The sequence below is a fragment of the Belonocnema kinseyi genome, chromosome 6, assembly GCF_010883055.1.
Source record: "Belonocnema kinseyi isolate 2016_QV_RU_SX_M_011 chromosome 6, B_treatae_v1, whole genome shotgun sequence".
Lineage (NCBI taxonomy): Eukaryota > Metazoa > Arthropoda > Insecta > Hymenoptera > Cynipidae > Belonocnema > Belonocnema kinseyi.
Window position 1 is genome coordinate 58,616,394 of NC_046662.1, and position 17,351 is coordinate 58,633,744.

Consider the following 17,351-nt stretch of genomic DNA (forward strand, 5'->3'; position numbering starts at 1 on the left):
TTGTGAAATCACAAGGAAATTCTTGAAAAATCATTGCAATTATTGTCCAATCTTTTAAATCTATCCGAAATGTTTACGCAATCTGTGAAATCTTTGGTTAATCATTGAAATCTTTGTGCAATCTTTGAAATCTTTGGCAATATGAATTTTATACCTGTATTTATTATTTATGTTCAAGTTTTACATAGTATAATATTATTATATGTCCAAATAGCAACATTAAATATTATAAGTTTCTAAGATTTCACAAATTTAGTATCAATAAGATAATAAAGAAAACAAATTTGATTTTCTCTAAATCACAATGTAAAATCTCCGCCCAATATTTCACTTTGTAAGACATTTGCACATCAATAAATAAAAAAATAAAAAAAATTGAATCTACAAGATGAATAAAAATTTAATCAAATAATTTTTCACCTGTACAGGATGTTGGCGTGGAAGAATCGGTATATTCTTCGATCCAGAAGCAACCGTATGATACCGTGATTGAATCTCCGCATTAGGATACTGCAAAGTGCTGTGCTTTCTCCGATCGAGGCTTCCAAATCTGTCAGCAGGTTGCTCATCCGGACACCAGACAATCTCATCATCGAGTCTCATCCAATGACCCGGTGGCAGATAAGAATCCATGTTTGGCTGAAGAGCCGAGTGATGTCTCCTATCAATTGAACCCACCACTGACGTTTGATCTCTCTCTCGCCGGTGTCGCAGCGGTGCTTTTCCGTACTGATAATCAGCCGTTTGCTCGTATCGCGACGAAGAATATTCAGTCTCATAATACTGGGTTGGAGCCATACGACGCTGAGCGTCATTATTATCCAAATACCTGTACTCCGGATAGGTGGGACTCTGCAAATCCTGTTTCTGAAGCTGCAACTGTCGATAGTGTCGCTCCTCCTCGGTGTAAGTATTCGGAACGGGGCGATAGGGTCGCTCGGAATCTGGATAGAGTCCTCCCTGTCTTCGGAGACTCGCGCTATGAGCGCCTTGAGAGTAGGTGCGAGCACGCTGTTGGTCCGGCAGGATGTAAACATTATTGTTGATGTTTGAATCGTGATCGATGAGTTTATTGTTAGCTCGTCGAGGATCGACCGGACTCGCAGCGATGTAATTAGTACGATTGTGATTTGGATTGCTGGTACCGGGTTGAATGTACTGATGACTATCCAGGTCTTGAAATTCGCTGGAATAGAGATTGTAGTTGTGTTCTGGACCCAAAGGACTCAAACTTATACCGCCCTGGTCCTGCAAACTTCTTGCATCCAGCTTTGCACCTCTTTCCCCCCGGCCTGGAAACAAAATTTCAATATTTATTACAGATTTCAGAGGTAAAAAGACTCTCAAAAGAGGGGGACAAAAGGGTTGATTTTTCAAGAAAATAAGGGAATTAATTTTTTATATAGTTAATGAATACGTGCCATATTGAATTCAATATGAAAAGCTTAAGATTTCAAATAACAAAAAAATTAATTTTTCAACAAAATAGTCGAATTTTCGGAAGAAAAAAAATAGGGTTATTGGGAATGGTGGTCCACCATTTCGCCACCTGGTGCCGAAAACTGGAACTAGAAAGAGTAGGTACAATTTTAAAGATGTATTTTAATTTTTTCATAAAAGTGTTTTTACGATTGTTTTGGTAAGTTTAACACAATGATTAAACATTAAAAACAAATCTTCATAAGAAATAAATCATTTTAGATAGAATTTCAATCTTATAGAGTGAAAAAACACATTTTTGTCAACATTTTTTTTTTAACAAACGAACAAAAAAAACCATTATTTCACTATTTCATGTAACTTTCAATGCACGGTAAGCTTAAATAAACTTTAATTAATGTATGTAGCGACCAATTTTGTCCAGATTATGCAAAGAATACGATTAATAGACGATTGGAATTTAAATACGAATTCTAACCTAACTTTTATATCAGATTTTAAAATAGTAAATATTTTATGTATAAATTATTAAAAAATTACTTTGAGTTCATGTTTGCTTCAAAATAAGTCCATTGAAGTTTATAATCTGTTGAAAATCACCATAAATAGTACAATAATTGTTTGTTTTTTTGTGTAGAATTTTGCGAATTTAGATGATTTAAAATAAAAATAAAATTTCGAAAACAGGACAAGTACAAAACGATAAAAATGAAATATTTTCCGAATACAATTCTAAAAATTCGATCATTTAAAATTTAAAGGAATTAAAACTGTACTATTTCTAATTAAAACCGTTCTAAATTGAACAATTTCAGACTAAATTTTTTTAAATGGACTATTTTATTAGAAAGGAGTAAAAATTGTATAATTTCTAATTCTAAGTGTTTACAATTCTTATTTAGGCCATTTAGTGTTAGAAAGTGAACTGGAATCTTCTTTTGGAATTTTTCTGGAATAAAACTGTATTTTTTCGATTGAAAATTTAACTTTTTTTTGTTGAAAGTTTGTCTTTTTTATTTAAAAATTCACATGCTTTGGCCAACATTTTTATCTTTACGGAATACAAATTGTAAATTGTTTGAAAATTCAACAATTTTGTTAAAAAGTCATAATTTTTTGTTGACAATGCTACTGTACAAATATAATATTTGTCTGTTTTAAGAAAAATGTCATCTTTTTGGATAAAAATTCAACTGTTTGGTAGAAAATTCAACAATTTTGTTAAAAAATTATCCTTTTTGGTCGAAAAAAGAAGTTAATTTTTTTTGTTAAAAAAATCAATTTTTGATCTTGCAGAATCACCTGAAATCTTTTTTGGATGAAAGCTCAACTTTTTGTTATTGTAATTAAACATTTTTTTGCATGAAGATAAATTTAATCTTTTTTTGATAAAAATGCAAATATATAATAGAGAATTGAATAATTTAGTTGAAGTTTTTTTGATCGTGAAAACTCGACTTAAATCTCTCTCAACAGAAAATTCAACTATTTTTTTAAAAATTTATATTTTTGATTTAAAACTTGATTTGCTTTAAAAGAAACTTTTTTTAAAAATTAAAATGCAACTTTTTGGTTAAAAATCATTCTTTTTTGCTTGAGTAATCAACTATTTTGTTTGAAAGATTAGGTTGAATCAAATTGTTAACTAATTTTTTTTTCCTGAAGATTTATATTTTTTAGTTGAAAATTCATCTGTTCGGATGAAAGTTTAGTTATTTTGTTAAAATTTCATCATGATTGATTGAAAATTCAACTACTTGAGTAAAAATTGAACTAGATTGTTTAATGTTTATTTTTTTCATTGAAATTTTCCTTTTATTTTATTTTCTTCTGTTGGTAATTTAACTGTTTAATGCAATATACTGTTTTTTTAGTGTAAAATTCATTTTTTAACAAAAAATGTAACTTCCATTTTTTTAAAGATTGGTCTTTTTTAATTGAAAATTTGCATTTTTTGGTAAAAAAACAATTTTTCTGTTTGAAATTTCATTTTTGTTGGATAAAAATGCATCAGTTTCGAGGAAAATAAACGTTTTTTTCAAGTCATATTTAGAATTATTTTTTTGTATAAATTTCATTCTTTTTTTATTGAAATATGAAGTATGACACTTTTTCGTTGGGAATTTGTCTTTTAGGTTGAATATTCATCTAGTATGTTAATAATTCAATTATTTCGTCAAAAACCCACCTTTATAATAGAAAACTACTATAGAAAACTTTTATAATAGAAAATAGAAAAAAATAGACTTTTTTTGAAATTAATTAATAAATTTGAAAATTTTAAATTTGGAGATGAAGTTCTGTTTTATTCCGTTTATAAAATATTCTATGTTAAAAGTATTACTAGATTAAAATGCTAATATTTGAATATTAATGATTAAAATGAAAAATTATTCAAGGAAAAATCAAAGAGTTTAAAAAATGTTCTCGGTTTCGCATTTTTCCATAAGATCGTACCTATTCATTCTAGTTCGGATTTTTGTCAACATATGGCGTATCGCAGTTTAACCATTCCCAATACCAAATAAAATTAATTTTTGATCAAAAGAAATAAATTTTCAGCAAAAGAGTTAATTTTCCAAGCTAAAAAGTCGAATATTTTTGAAAAAAGTTGACCTTCAATCCACTAAAGATGAATTTTCAACAAAAAAGTTAATTCTTAACCAAGAAAGATATTTTTTCCATCCAACAGTTGAATTCTAAAGACTAAAATTATTAATTTGAGTACAAACGGTTGCATTTACAGCCAAACAATTGAATCTTTAAGCGAAAAAGACGGATTTTTGTGCTTGAAGTTCGGAACATTCAAATGAACGAAATTCTTTCTTGATGACTTTTAAACTAGAAAAATGCTCAAATAATAAAGATATGTACACTGCTTTTGTACACTCATTTTACACTCATTTTAACGTTCAGAACTTCAGGTACATTGATTTTTTTACAAGACAGTTAAATTTTCATACACGAAAGATACACTTTCAACTAAACAAATTTTCGAACGAAAAAGATTACTTTTGAACAAAATAGTTGAATTTTCAACAAAATAAATGAGTTGTCAACAGATGAATTTTGATCTAAATAGATGAATTAAAAATAAGAAATAAATTATCAACCAAACAGTTGAATTTATTAACAATTAGTTGAAACTTCAAGCAAAAGAAACGAATTTTCAACAAAATAGTTGAATTTTTAACCCAAAAAGGTGACTTTCAACCGAAAATAGATTCAACTTTAAACAAGAAGTTGAACTTTTTATCCAAAATGACCAAAACTTAACAAAACAAGTAAATTTTCAACTATCAAAAAACTCATTTTTAACAAAACAGTAGAATTTTCAACAAAATAATTAAATTTTCAACCAAATAGTAACATTTTGAAATAAATAGTTAATTTTCTAAACCACAAAGAAGTATTTTCAAACAAATAATTGAAATTTCAACTAAATAAGGTCAATTTTCCACAAAATAGTGGAACGAAAAAAGCAAAAGTTGATATTTCAACTAAACAAAAGTTTTTTTTCAATCAAGAACGAGCTTTTGAGTCAAGACAGAAACAAAATTCAATCAAATTTTTGAATTTTTAATCCAAAAAGGCGAATTCTCTAGGAAACAGTTGCATCTACAAGTCAAAAAGCTGAATTTTTAACTAATAAAATAAAAACCCTTAAATTTAAAACAAAAAATAGAATAGCTTTTTTATTTAATTTCAAAAAAAAGAGATGAAGTCTGGACCAAAACGGGAATAGTTAAATCTTTAATTAAAAAAAAAATCAATAAAAAAAAAGAATTTTTTAGCGTAATAGTTAAATTTTCAGACAGAGTTGAATTTTGAACTACAATGATCAATCTTTTTAAAAAAATTGATTATAACCAAGTAGTAGATTTTGTAAACAAACAGTTGATTTTTCAACTCATAAAGAAGTGTTTTCAAATAAATATTCGAATTTTCAACTAAATAAGCTTAATTTTATACAAATTGTTGAATTTTTGATTAAAAAAGATTAAGTTTTGAACAAGAAAGATTTTTTTTCAACACAGAAAAAATTTTTTTTAGTTCTTAAGACAGAAAGGCGAATTCTCTAGAGAACAGTTGAATTTTTAACTAAAAAATTAAAATCCTTAAATTTACAATAAAAAATGGAACAGTTAAATGTTCTGCTCAAAAAATAATTTTTCAAACAAGAAAAAAAAAAAATTTTTTACCAATGAGATGAATTTTCAACTATTACAATGAATTTCTAACAAATTAGTTCAACTTTTAACTAAGTATTTTAATTATAACTAAAAATAATCCATTTTCAATCAAAAATGGAAGTTATATTACCAGATAAAAAATTAATTTTCAACAACAACAAAAAACGATTTTTGAACAAAATGGTTCAAAATTCAACAATTAATTTTTTTGTTATAATTACAAATTTCAATCAAGTGGCTGAATTTTTACTCCAAAAAATGTGACTATTATTTTAATGAAATAGTCGAGTTTTCAACCAAATAGTAGAATTTTTAACCAAAACATATGAATTCCGAAAAAACTGGAATGGTTCAATCTTTAATTAAAAAAAAATTAATTTTCAATCAAGAAAAATGCGATAGTTGATATTTCAACCAAAATTTTTTTAAATTAAAATTAAAAATAGTTTATTTCAACCAAAAAATGTAATATTTGATATTTCAACCAAAATAGATTTTAACAAATTCTCAAACCAAAAAGACGATTTTTCAACAAAATAATTAAATTTTAAACCAAGTAGTTAATTTTTCAACCCACAAATAAGTATTTTCAACCAAAAAGTTTATTTTTGAACTGAAGAAGCTAAATTGATAACCAAAAATGTCATATTTCATATTATTACCAAAAAAATATTTTAATTCTAAATCAAAAATATTTGAATTCAACCAAAAAAGAAGAATTTTCAACAAAACTGTTGAAATTTCAAACAAGAATGATTTTTTGGTCCTTACAGATAACAAATTTTAACCAAATTTTTTAGTTTTAAATATAAAAATGTCGAATTCTCTAGATAACAGCTGAATTTTCAAGCGAAAAAGATGCATTTTTAACTAAAAAAAAAGCGATCAATTTTCTACAAACAATGGAACAGTTAAAAAAAAGTTCAGTTTAAAAAAATAAATTAAAAAGAAAAAATAATTCTTCACCAAGAAATATTTTAATTCAAAACCAAAAACCGTTGAATTAAAAAAAGACAGATTTTCAACTAGAGTTGAAGTTTCAAACAAGGAAGTTTTTTCAGACAAGGGAGAAAATAATTTCAATTTTTTTTTTAATTTTTAAGGCAAAAGGACGAATTCTCCAGAAAAAAACAGTTGAGTTTTCAGTCTGAAAAAGTTAATTTTCAACTAAATAGTTGAATTTTTAACAAAAAAAAAATAAATTAACAAAAAAGTTGAATTAAAAGAAAAACAGAATTTTTAACCAAACGAGATGAACTCTAAATCAAAGACATGATAGTCGACGTTTAAATTTAAAAAAAAAACATTAAATTAAAAATATTGTAACTTTCTTATACAAAAAAAGAGGAATTAAAAAAAAAAACGAGAAAAAGTTGGGAAATAATATGAAATCTGTTATTAATCTTTTTCCTGAAGGGCCATTTTCCCGGATGTAAAGTAATTGATAGAAATCTTACCGCAATTATCAAGGGGAGGTCGGGGCTTCTTCGTTCTGTGTTTTGAATTTTGCATGAGCATTTGCGAATTTTGCAAAGGTTGAGCAACTTGGGTGTGTCGAATGGTTGAGCCATGACTGTGCCTTATGAAATTTAAACAAGCGTCTATTTCCTGGAGCCTCTGTTTACTTTGTTGGTAAACCAATCGGTGCTTTCGCCGTACAGCTTTGCTCTCCGTGGAATCATTTATTATCGTGAGGGCAGCTTCTTTTATTCCAACCTGGACTTGACGTTCCAATTCGAGAGCAGACTCCTCCTGAAAATGGAAAACGAATCATTATAGTTTAGTGCCAGTATATATTTCTTTAACAGGACGGTACTAAACTCATTTACGTAATTTTTGCATATTTATAGAAACTTTCTCTTGAACATTATCTTTTTAGTTATAAATTTTATTATTTGGTCGAGTTTAAAATGCTCAATAAATGGAAACATTTTCAAATAAAGAATAATTCAATTTTTAATGCCTAATTCTAAAATCTTCTCATTTTAAGGCTTCAATTTGATTAACTATTGTGTTATTAAAAATATATATTCTGGAAACATTTAATCCAAAATTGTTAAATTACAAATCCTTTAAAATAAAAATTGTGCAACTAACGGGTCTGTCAATTTAATACTCTACGATTGCGAAAAATTTACAAAACCAGACAATTTTATATGTTTAAAATTGAAACCAAACATTTTAGATTATTTAAATCTAAAATTATTATATTTTAAACTCACTATCAAGGCTTTAAACATAACATTTTTCAATTTTGATAGATTTAATAGGGTGGCCATTTTGATCGACGAAATAAATTCATGGTCATTTCTCGGTTTCTTCCCGGTACGGAAACATTTTTTACGGTCAACGAAATTAAAAAAATTGAAAACTAAAGCTGAAAAAATTTCCACTTGAGGTAATAAAAACTGAGCTGCAAATGAAAGCACTCAAAGTAGAACTGTTAAATTTTGAACTTATTTAAAATTTTAATTTAAAAGTTTTTAATTAAAATTTTTTTTATTCAAATGCTCAATAATTTACGCATATAAAATTGAAGGTACTGACATTTTTTAATATAAAAAATATAAATCTACGTTATCATTTTCAATGCTCTTAATTAAAAAATCAATCAATCAACTTTAAAATGTTCAAAATTATATAATTTTAAGGAGTTTTATGTTAGAAACATCAAACATTGAAAAATTTTTAACTGAACACTTCTTAAATTAGAAATTCAATTATTTTCTTTTTAAATAGTTTAAACATCCTTGGAAAGCTTCGAAATTAATTTCAAAATCTTAAGAAATCTATAAGCTGTTTTAAATTTGTTTTATATTTAAAATGATTTTGGAAATTTTTTCAGAACTTCTAAATATCTGTCAAAATTAATAGAATTTTTTCTACAATTTTCAGAAAATCCTGCCAATTTTAGAACATTTCTTCACAATTTGGATGTATAAATAACAATTCAACATTTATACATTTATTTAAACAAATTTTTCAAAAAAGATTCTAGAAGATTGAAAGAAAACTTTCTAAAATTTGCATGATAATTCTGTATCTTTTTAAAACTTCTAAATATCTCTTAAAATTACTCAAATTTTTTCTACAAATGTTCATTTGTAAATTATACATCAAAATTTAAAAATTTCACTTATAAATTAAGCATTTTTCAAATACAACAATTTAAATTGTAACGTTCAAAGTTTAAAAAGTTCTTCGAAATTTTAACGATTCCAGGTTTTCTATGTCAAACAATTCAGTTAAAGATTATTTACTTTTAAATATTTTGTTTTAATTTACTTGTCTTAAATAAAAATTCCAACATTGCTAAATATTCAATAATTACTCTTTTTTTAATTAAAAATTTCAAATTGAATGCGTTAAAAATTGAATCTTTTAGACTGAAACGATATTTTAAATTTAGTAAAATCCTTTAATTAAGAATATATTATTATGAAGTCATTTTTAAGTTAAAAATAATTTATAAATTTTCAGTCACACGTTCAAATTGGTTTAATGACTAAGACTTTCAAATTGAAACCGTTTATATTTTAAATTTAAAATCTGAAAATTTTTAAATTTTAAACTGATTTAAAATCGTCTTTAAGAAAGCATTTAAAAATTCCTTAAATTAATAATGTAAGCTGAAAAATAAAAATTTGAAATGAAAAATTTTTAAAGCAAAAAAATTTGAATTACGCATTGTAAGATAAATAATAGCATCATGGAACAACATAAAAATTCCACTAATTATTTAAAAACTGTTGAAATCGAACGTGGATAGATTTTTCTTCTACAAATTTGTAAAACTTCCAGACAAAAAAATATCCACTGTCATTTCCCGGTCTCAAAAAATTTACAAATACAACATTGACAACATTGTATAATTTAAAATATTAGCCTATTTAAGCTTTCGAAGCAAAAAATTTTGTATTTCAAGGCCTGAAAATTTTAAATGTTGTAAAATTGCGCATTCAAAAGTATAATTTCAAATTAATAACATAGAAATTTAAAAGATGTTTAATATATTATAATAATATAATAATATATTAAAATATTATAATAATATATATTATATGGTTCAAGAATGAAGAATTTAAAATATTTTAAACCACTAAAATTTAATTATTCGAATAACTTTAAAAATGACATGCTTTCTAATTGAAAATTTTCAAAATTATTCAAATCATTTTTAACTACGAATATTTATTTCTGTAAGTTGCAACATATTATTTTATCTGCGTAAAAATGTTTTTTTTTTTTAATGTAAAGTAATTTTCGGTATTGCAAATTCGCAAAAAATTTCTCCTGAAGATTATATTTTTTAGTTATAAATTTTATTAGTTGGTTAAAAATACAATGATTTTCTTAAAAAGACATCCTTTTTCGTTGAAAATTGAAGTGTTTTGTTGAAAATTCGACTTTTTGGGGTTACAAATTCAGCTCTGTAGAACATTGACCATTTGTTTAAGATTCATATTTTGTTGCTGGTAACTCAACTGAAATCTTTTTGGATGAAAATCCGAGTCTTTTTGATTTAAAAGATCACCTGTTTTAGTAGAATTTTTATTTTTCTTGGACAAAAATGTAACTGTTTGATTGAAAATTTAACAATTTTGATAAAAAGTCATATTTTTGCTTCAAAATTCGACTATTTAGCAGAAAATTAACTTATTATTTCGGTGTTGGAATGTGAAATTCAATCTTCTTTGGATAAAAATTGAGCTATTTTTGAAGATTTTTGTTTATTTCATCTGTTTTAAAAGAAATGTAATCCTTCTTGAATAAACACGCAATTGTTCGTTTGAAAATTCAACATCTTTTTGGAAATTTCGTCTTTGTGATTTTAAAAATTCACCGGCTTTAGAAGAAATTACACCTTTTTTTTGATAAAAATGCAACTATTTGGTTTAAAATTCACAATTTCGTTGAAGTAATCATTTTTGGTTGAAAATTCTTTTTTGTTGAAAATTTAATTATTTCATGGAAAATTTACGTTTTGTTTAAATTTAATACTTTGCTGTTGAAAGGAGAATTGAAATCTTTTCTAAATAAAAAGTCCACTTAAAATTTTTTTTTTAATTATAAATTCGTCTGTTTTAAGATAAATTTGATCATTCTTGGATAAATATGCAACTTTTTGCTTAAAAATTGAACATTTTTGTGAAAAAGTCATACTTTTTAGTTAAAAATTCTCCTGTCTTGTTGAAAAATTAACTATATCGTAGAAAAATGAGAAGTCAACTGGAATTGTTTTTTGATAAAAATTCAAATATTTAAAAATATATATTTTTAGTTAATAGAAATTTGTTCGATTTAAGAGTAATTTAATCTTTTTTTTGATAAAAATTCAATTATTTGGTAGAGAATTAAACAAGTTTGTTAAAAATTCATCCTTTTCGATTGAAAAAATTGGTATTTTTGGATTGAAAATTCAATTTTTTTTCATAGAAACTTATGTCTTGTTTAACAATTTATATCTTGATCGTAAAAAGTTAACTGAAATGTTTCAAAACAGAAAATTTTACTATTTTTTTCAAAATTTATCTTTTTGATTAAAAAACTCATTTGTTTTAGTAGAAATATCATTTTTTTCTTGATGGCAATGCAACCTTTTGGTTAGAAATTATTATTCTTTGCTTGATTTCAACTATTTTGTTTGAAAGATTTGGTTGATTCACTTGGTTAAGAATTAATTTTCTTGTTAAAAAATAATTTTTTTTAAATTGTTAATTCAACTTCTTTGATAAAAGTTAAATTTCATTGTTAATTTTTTTTTTTATTGAAGGGTTATTTATGTCTTTGGTTGAAAATTTAACTGTTTAGTCGAAAAGCCTTTTTTGTTTGTTTACAATGAATATTTTAACTGAAAATGTCAATTTTTCATTTTTTAGGATTGATCATTTTTAGTTGAGGATTCTGCTTTAGTAAAAAAAAATAATATTCATATTTGTTGGGTAAAATGCATCAGTTTCGAATAAAATGAATTCTTTTCTGAAGTCGGATTTTAAATTGAAAATTCAATTTTTGTAGAGAAAATTCGTCTTTTGCCTTAAAGTTTCCAAAATGAAGATAAACTTTTTTAAATTTCTTGAGTGAAAAATCTTTATTTTTTGAAAATTCATCTTTTTGGTTTTAAAATTCTTTTTTTTTTTTGTATAAATTTCATATTTTTTGACGTAAGTATAAACTATGGCATTTTTTTCTTAAGAAGTTATCTTTTTAGATTTAAAATTCAACTACATATTATGTTAAAAATTTAATTATTTGTTGAAAATTCAAGTATTTTATTAAAAACTCATCTTTTAGGGTAGAAAAGACATTTTTTGCTTAAAATAAATCATTTTAAAAAAACTTTATTTTCTATCTGAAATACTGTTTTATTCCGTTTATAAAAGATTCTATGTTAAAAATATTACAAGATTAAAATAAAGGTATTTGAATATTAATGATCAAGAAAATTGAAAAATTAGTCAAGGAAAAATCAGAGAATTTTGAAAATGAATTTCTTAAAAACAAAAATACGTACAGTGAGGTCCCAAAGTGCAAGAAATGGAAGAAAGGTGCATTTTTTTAAAAAACTTACAGCTTCATTAGTCTTCAGTTTATTGATAAGATTCTGAGGATAGTTGATGGAAGTTCCCGCTCTTTTACGAAAGATTGGAGGACTTTGTCCAGGTTCGAGAGGAATTTCGGGTGGCAGGACTCCAGTAAGCTCAGCTTCTTCGATGCATAGGGTTTTTAACTCAGTATTTTTCTGTGCGAGCTTGTCTTGAAGAGCCTCTCGGCGTTGACGAAGCCACTGTAGCCTGCTAGACAGCGGTTCATCTTTCGCTGGCCCTGACACGCCCTCGGTTCCTGCCATCACTGAAAAACAGAGATGAATTTTCCACAATATAGTTTAATTTTTAAGCTAAAAAGTCGAATGTTTAAAAACACCTAGATTTTAAACCCGAAAAAATAAATTTTCAACAAAATAATTAAGTTTCAACCAAGAATGATTAATTTTCAACAAAATATTTGAATTTTCAACAAAACAGTTTAACTTTTGAGCAAAAGAGAATAATTTTGAACATAAGAAATTTAATTTTTAACCAAATAGTAAAATTTTCAACGACAAAATTGAATTTCCAATATACCGGATAAATGTTCAAAATAGAATATTGAATTTCTATTTTAACAAAATACATTTTCAACGAAACAAAAAAATTTTAACCGAAGAAATAGTAGTTGAATTTTTGGTGATAAATAAATTTGCAACCACAAAAAAAACATTTTCCAATCAAATCGTTAACTTCAAAACAAAAAAATTTGTTTTTAACCAAATAGTTACATTTTTAACTAGAGAAGATAAATTTTAAACTCAAAAGGGAATACTTGATTTTTCAGTTTTAAAAAACACACTTGAAACAAAATGTAATTAATTTTCGACAAAAAAGTCAAATTTACAATATAACAGACGAATTTTTAACCAAATAGTAGAATATTTAACTAAAAATAGAAATTTTCAACAAAATTGATCAATTACCAACTGAAAACGATAAATTTAAATAAAAAATAGAAAAGTAGAAATTTCAGTTAATCAGGAATTTTAACAAAAAAAAAGAATTTCCACAAAACAGTCCAATGTTCAACAATAACAGAATAATTTTCAACTAAAAATGATTTACTTTTTATTTAAGATAAAAAACTTAAATTTTCGGTTAAAAATGTATTTTTAAACAAATAAAAAAAATTTTCAACAGCATAGTCCATAGTAGAATAATTATCTAAAAAAAGATACGCTTTCAACAAAAAGTGGAATAGTTATATTTTGAGTAAAAAAAACTTAATGCTCAATAAAAATCAAATTTGTAACAAAACACATGAATTTTACAGCAAAAAAAAGATAAATTTTCAACCAGAAAAGGATTAGCTATCTTTTTCGGGGAAAAAGTTTATTTGTACGAATTTTTAAAAATAAAATACATGAATTTTCAACAAAACAGTTGAATTTGTAACCAAATCGTTAAATTTTCAACAACAAAGTTGCATTTTCAACCAAGAAAGATTTTTCATTCAATAAAGAAAATAAATCAACCAAATTGTTAAATTTTCAAGACAAAAATACGAATTTTCCACGAAACAGTTGAATTTTCAACCAAAAAAGATAAATTTTCAAGAAGAAAAGTTGAATAAGCAACAAAATAGTTAAATTAAAAAAAAACGTTGAATTACCAACCAAGAAAAAATTTTCATTCAAAAAAGAAAAGAAATCAACAAAATAATTAAATTTTCAAAAAAATGAATTTTGAACTAAAACCAAAAAACAAAAAAAAATGCATTTTTTACATGGTTGTTCAAGTTTCAACCAAGTTTTGGAATTTTTAACTGAAAGTGACGAATTCTAAACGAAAAATTGAATAGGAGACTTTTCAATTGTAATTTTAGTAGAATTAAATTTTCAATTTAATTCTGAACCTAAAATATAATAGTAGAAATTTCAGTTAAAAAGAATGAACTTTCGGAAAAAAAATAGATGGCTTCTAAACAAAAATATTCAATTTCTGAGCTGAAAATACAAATTTTCTACGAAACAGAACAAAAAGATATGATCATAAAAAATAGCTGAATTAAAAAAAAATTATTAGCTGAGAAAGAAAAAAAATGCAATCAAATTGTAGAAATTTCAAGCCAAAAAGACGAATTTTTGAATAAAACAATTGAATTTTCAACCCGTGAATATAAAATATAAAATAAATCAACCAAATTGTTGATTTTTCAATACAAAAAGACGAATTTTTCAAAAAACAGTTAAATGTTTAACCAAAAAACATACATTTTTAAGGAAAAAGTTGAATTTGTAACCAAATAGTTAAAGTTTTAAAAACAAAAATGAATTTCCAACCAAGAAAAAATTTTCATTAAAAAAAGAAAAGAAAACAACAAAATAATTACATTTTTAACCAGAAAGTTGATTTTACAACTACAGTGATGAATCATAAAACAAAACAATGAATCATTAACAGACCACTTCCGCTTTGAACCAATTAATTAAATTTAACACAGAAAAGACGAGTTTTCAAGAAAATAATTCAATTTTCAACCAAAAATTGAATTCACAGCTACAAATATTAATTATAAAACAAAAAAAATGAATCATTAAGAAAGCTGTTCTACTTTCAATGAAGTAGTTAAATTTAATACATAAAAAGATGAATTTTCAACAAAACACAAGAAATTTTCAACTATAAAAATTCAATTTTGAATCAAAAATTAATCAAAAAATTTTTAAAGGAAAAAAATGAATTTTAAAAATGATAAATCTTCAATAAAAAAAAAATTACTTTTTACATGGTAGTTCAAGTTTCAACCAAGTTTTTAAATTTTTAACCAAACGTGATGAATTATAAACGAAAAATTGAGTAGTCGACTTTTCAATTCAATTCTGAATCTAAAATATAATAGTAGAAATTTAAATTAAAAAGAATTAACTTTCAACCAACTAAGGATGGCTTTTGATAAAAATATTTATTTTTTGAGACAAAAATACGAATTTTCTACAAAACAAACCAAAAAGATATGTTCAAAATATAGCTGAATTTTCAACCAAATACAAAAAATTTAGTTTAAAAAAGTGTAATCAAACTGTAGAGTTTTCAAGCCGAAGACGAATTTTTGAACAAAACAGTTGAATTTTCAACTTGTGAGTATTCGTTTTTTAACAAAAATGTTAATTTTCAACCAATCAGTTGAATTTTCAACAAAATAGTTCAATTTTCAGTAAACAAAATTAATGTTCCACAAAAATGAAAGCGATTTTTCAACTAGACTTATGAATCTAAAACCAAAAAAAATTAACTTTTATGAAAATTTTAACCAGAAAGTTGAGTTATCAACTTGAAAAGATAATTTTTCAACGTTTTAACGAGAAAAAAACAAAAAAAAAAACATTTTTCAACCAAACAGCAGCATTTTTAACCAAAATCGATTTCCTACAAAAAAGAAGAATTTTGAACCAAAAAAATCAAGTTTGAACCAATAGCTTAAATTCTCTATCGAACTGTTGAATTTTCGAGCCGAAAATCCGAATTTTGTTGAATTTTCAATAAAAACGTCCATTTTTAACTAAAACAAATCAATTCGAGGACAAAAATATAATAGTAGATAGACTTTTCAACCAAAAATAATTCAATTTTAACGAAAAAAATAGTTGTATTTTCTTATTGGGTTTTATCAAATAAATTCTCATTTAAGCTAAAAATGAGAAAATGGGGAAGTTTCTTGAAAACGGGAGAAAAAATAGGAATCTTTTAAAAAGGGGAAAGAGTGTGAAGTCTGTATTCATGTTATTTTTGTTTCTAGCTCGAAAAATATTTCAATAAAAATTTGAGTCTAGAAACATCATGTATATGAATTTTAAAACAAAATTAGGACTTTCATTGGCTTACCAATGTAAACGATTTACAGCAACAGACTGTCATTTTATATGTATGTATTTTTTAAGAAACGTGGGCCCACGTTAAAAAACTTGTGGGACATTCAGCCTCAAACTTTTTGAGAAATGAACCAGAATTGCACCAAAATTATTACCCACGTTAAAAAAATAATTATTCAAGGATTGAAATTCAAAACAAACTTGATAAAATAATGAAAATTTTGAATTCTAATTGTAATTTAAAAAATTGCACAAAGATGAATGACACGAAACAAGGAAAAATAAAATTCTGTCGCATTCATCGTAAAATTCAACTCGAAAAGATCCCGTCTGAGAAAGCATTGATAAGTTTCCAGACTGTTTCGAAACTAAATTCTTACCCATATTATTAGCGCAGTTTGTGACACTTTCTGACTGTATAAAAGACTTTAAAAGGCATCAGCTGGTGATGATTAATGCTCTCCATTTTTTTCGAACTTGCCTCACATTGCTCCAAATTGAAAAAATCACACAAAGAATGTACACACTCTTTTCACGATTGCAACACTTTCTTTTTAGAAACAAGTGGCATTACATTTTCCTATTTTGCATCTCATAATTAAATTAAAAAGAACTTCTTCAGTGACATGTAAAGGAATCCTCAAAAATATTACAGGGCGTTGTGAGGTTACATTGTCACGATTTTACGAAAGGAGGAACAATTCTTCAATGGTTTGGGGAAAAAGGGAAGAAAATTAATGTTAAATTGCTAGAATTATATGTGAACGATATGAACAAAATCTTCCTTCACTTCCCAAGTTTTGGGAGATAAACAAAAAAAATTCAATCCGCACACAAACGCGTCCCTGCACGCCAAATAGTTAACTGTATATCTATATATGTTACTGTATTGCGCAATCAAAAAAAGTAATGCTCAATTGGTTGGGTCCTTTTTGGACAAAATTTCGGAGAGGAATAGAATTTTCAAGAAACTATCATCCACTGAATGAAAAGTTTTTTTTCCTTATCTACAAGGGTACAAACAGTTTTTTTTGTCTCTCAATTTCTATTATAACAAAAAACGTTAAAAAAAACATGAAAAGCAGTGAACAATAGGGCTGTAAAGGCTGTAAAGTTTCATGAAAATTTGGTCAAATGAAAAGTTTCATGAAACTTTGGAAATGTTTCAAAGTTTCAACAGTTTCGAATATTAAGGCGGGAAATTTAAAAATATTTCGTAAATGTCACTGGGTGACGTCAGCTAGCAAGATGACCGGACACAGAGGGAGAAATAATAATAACAATAATATTTATTACACGAAACGAAATTTTATTTT

General features: G+C 25.2%; 1 protein-coding gene across 2 annotated transcripts in view; it reads right to left on the reverse strand.

Annotated features, from left to right (window-relative positions):
* LOC117174980 overlaps positions 1-17,081 on the reverse strand; it is a 30,805-nt gene extending 13,724 nt beyond the window's left edge. For both annotated transcript variants that reach the window (XM_033364459.1, XM_033364460.1), the window contains exons 1-4: positions 16,416-17,081; positions 12,205-12,485; positions 7,091-7,385; positions 421-1,292 (exon numbers count right to left, since the gene is read on the reverse strand). In XM_033364459.1, coding sequence (XP_033220350.1) covers positions 421-1,292; positions 7,091-7,385; positions 12,205-12,485; positions 16,416-16,419 — 1,452 coding nt within the window. In that variant the 5' untranslated portion in view covers positions 16,420-17,081. The remainder of the gene's footprint in view (positions 1-420; positions 1,293-7,090; positions 7,386-12,204; positions 12,486-16,415) is intronic.
* Positions 17,082-17,351: the final 270 nt, after the last annotated feature.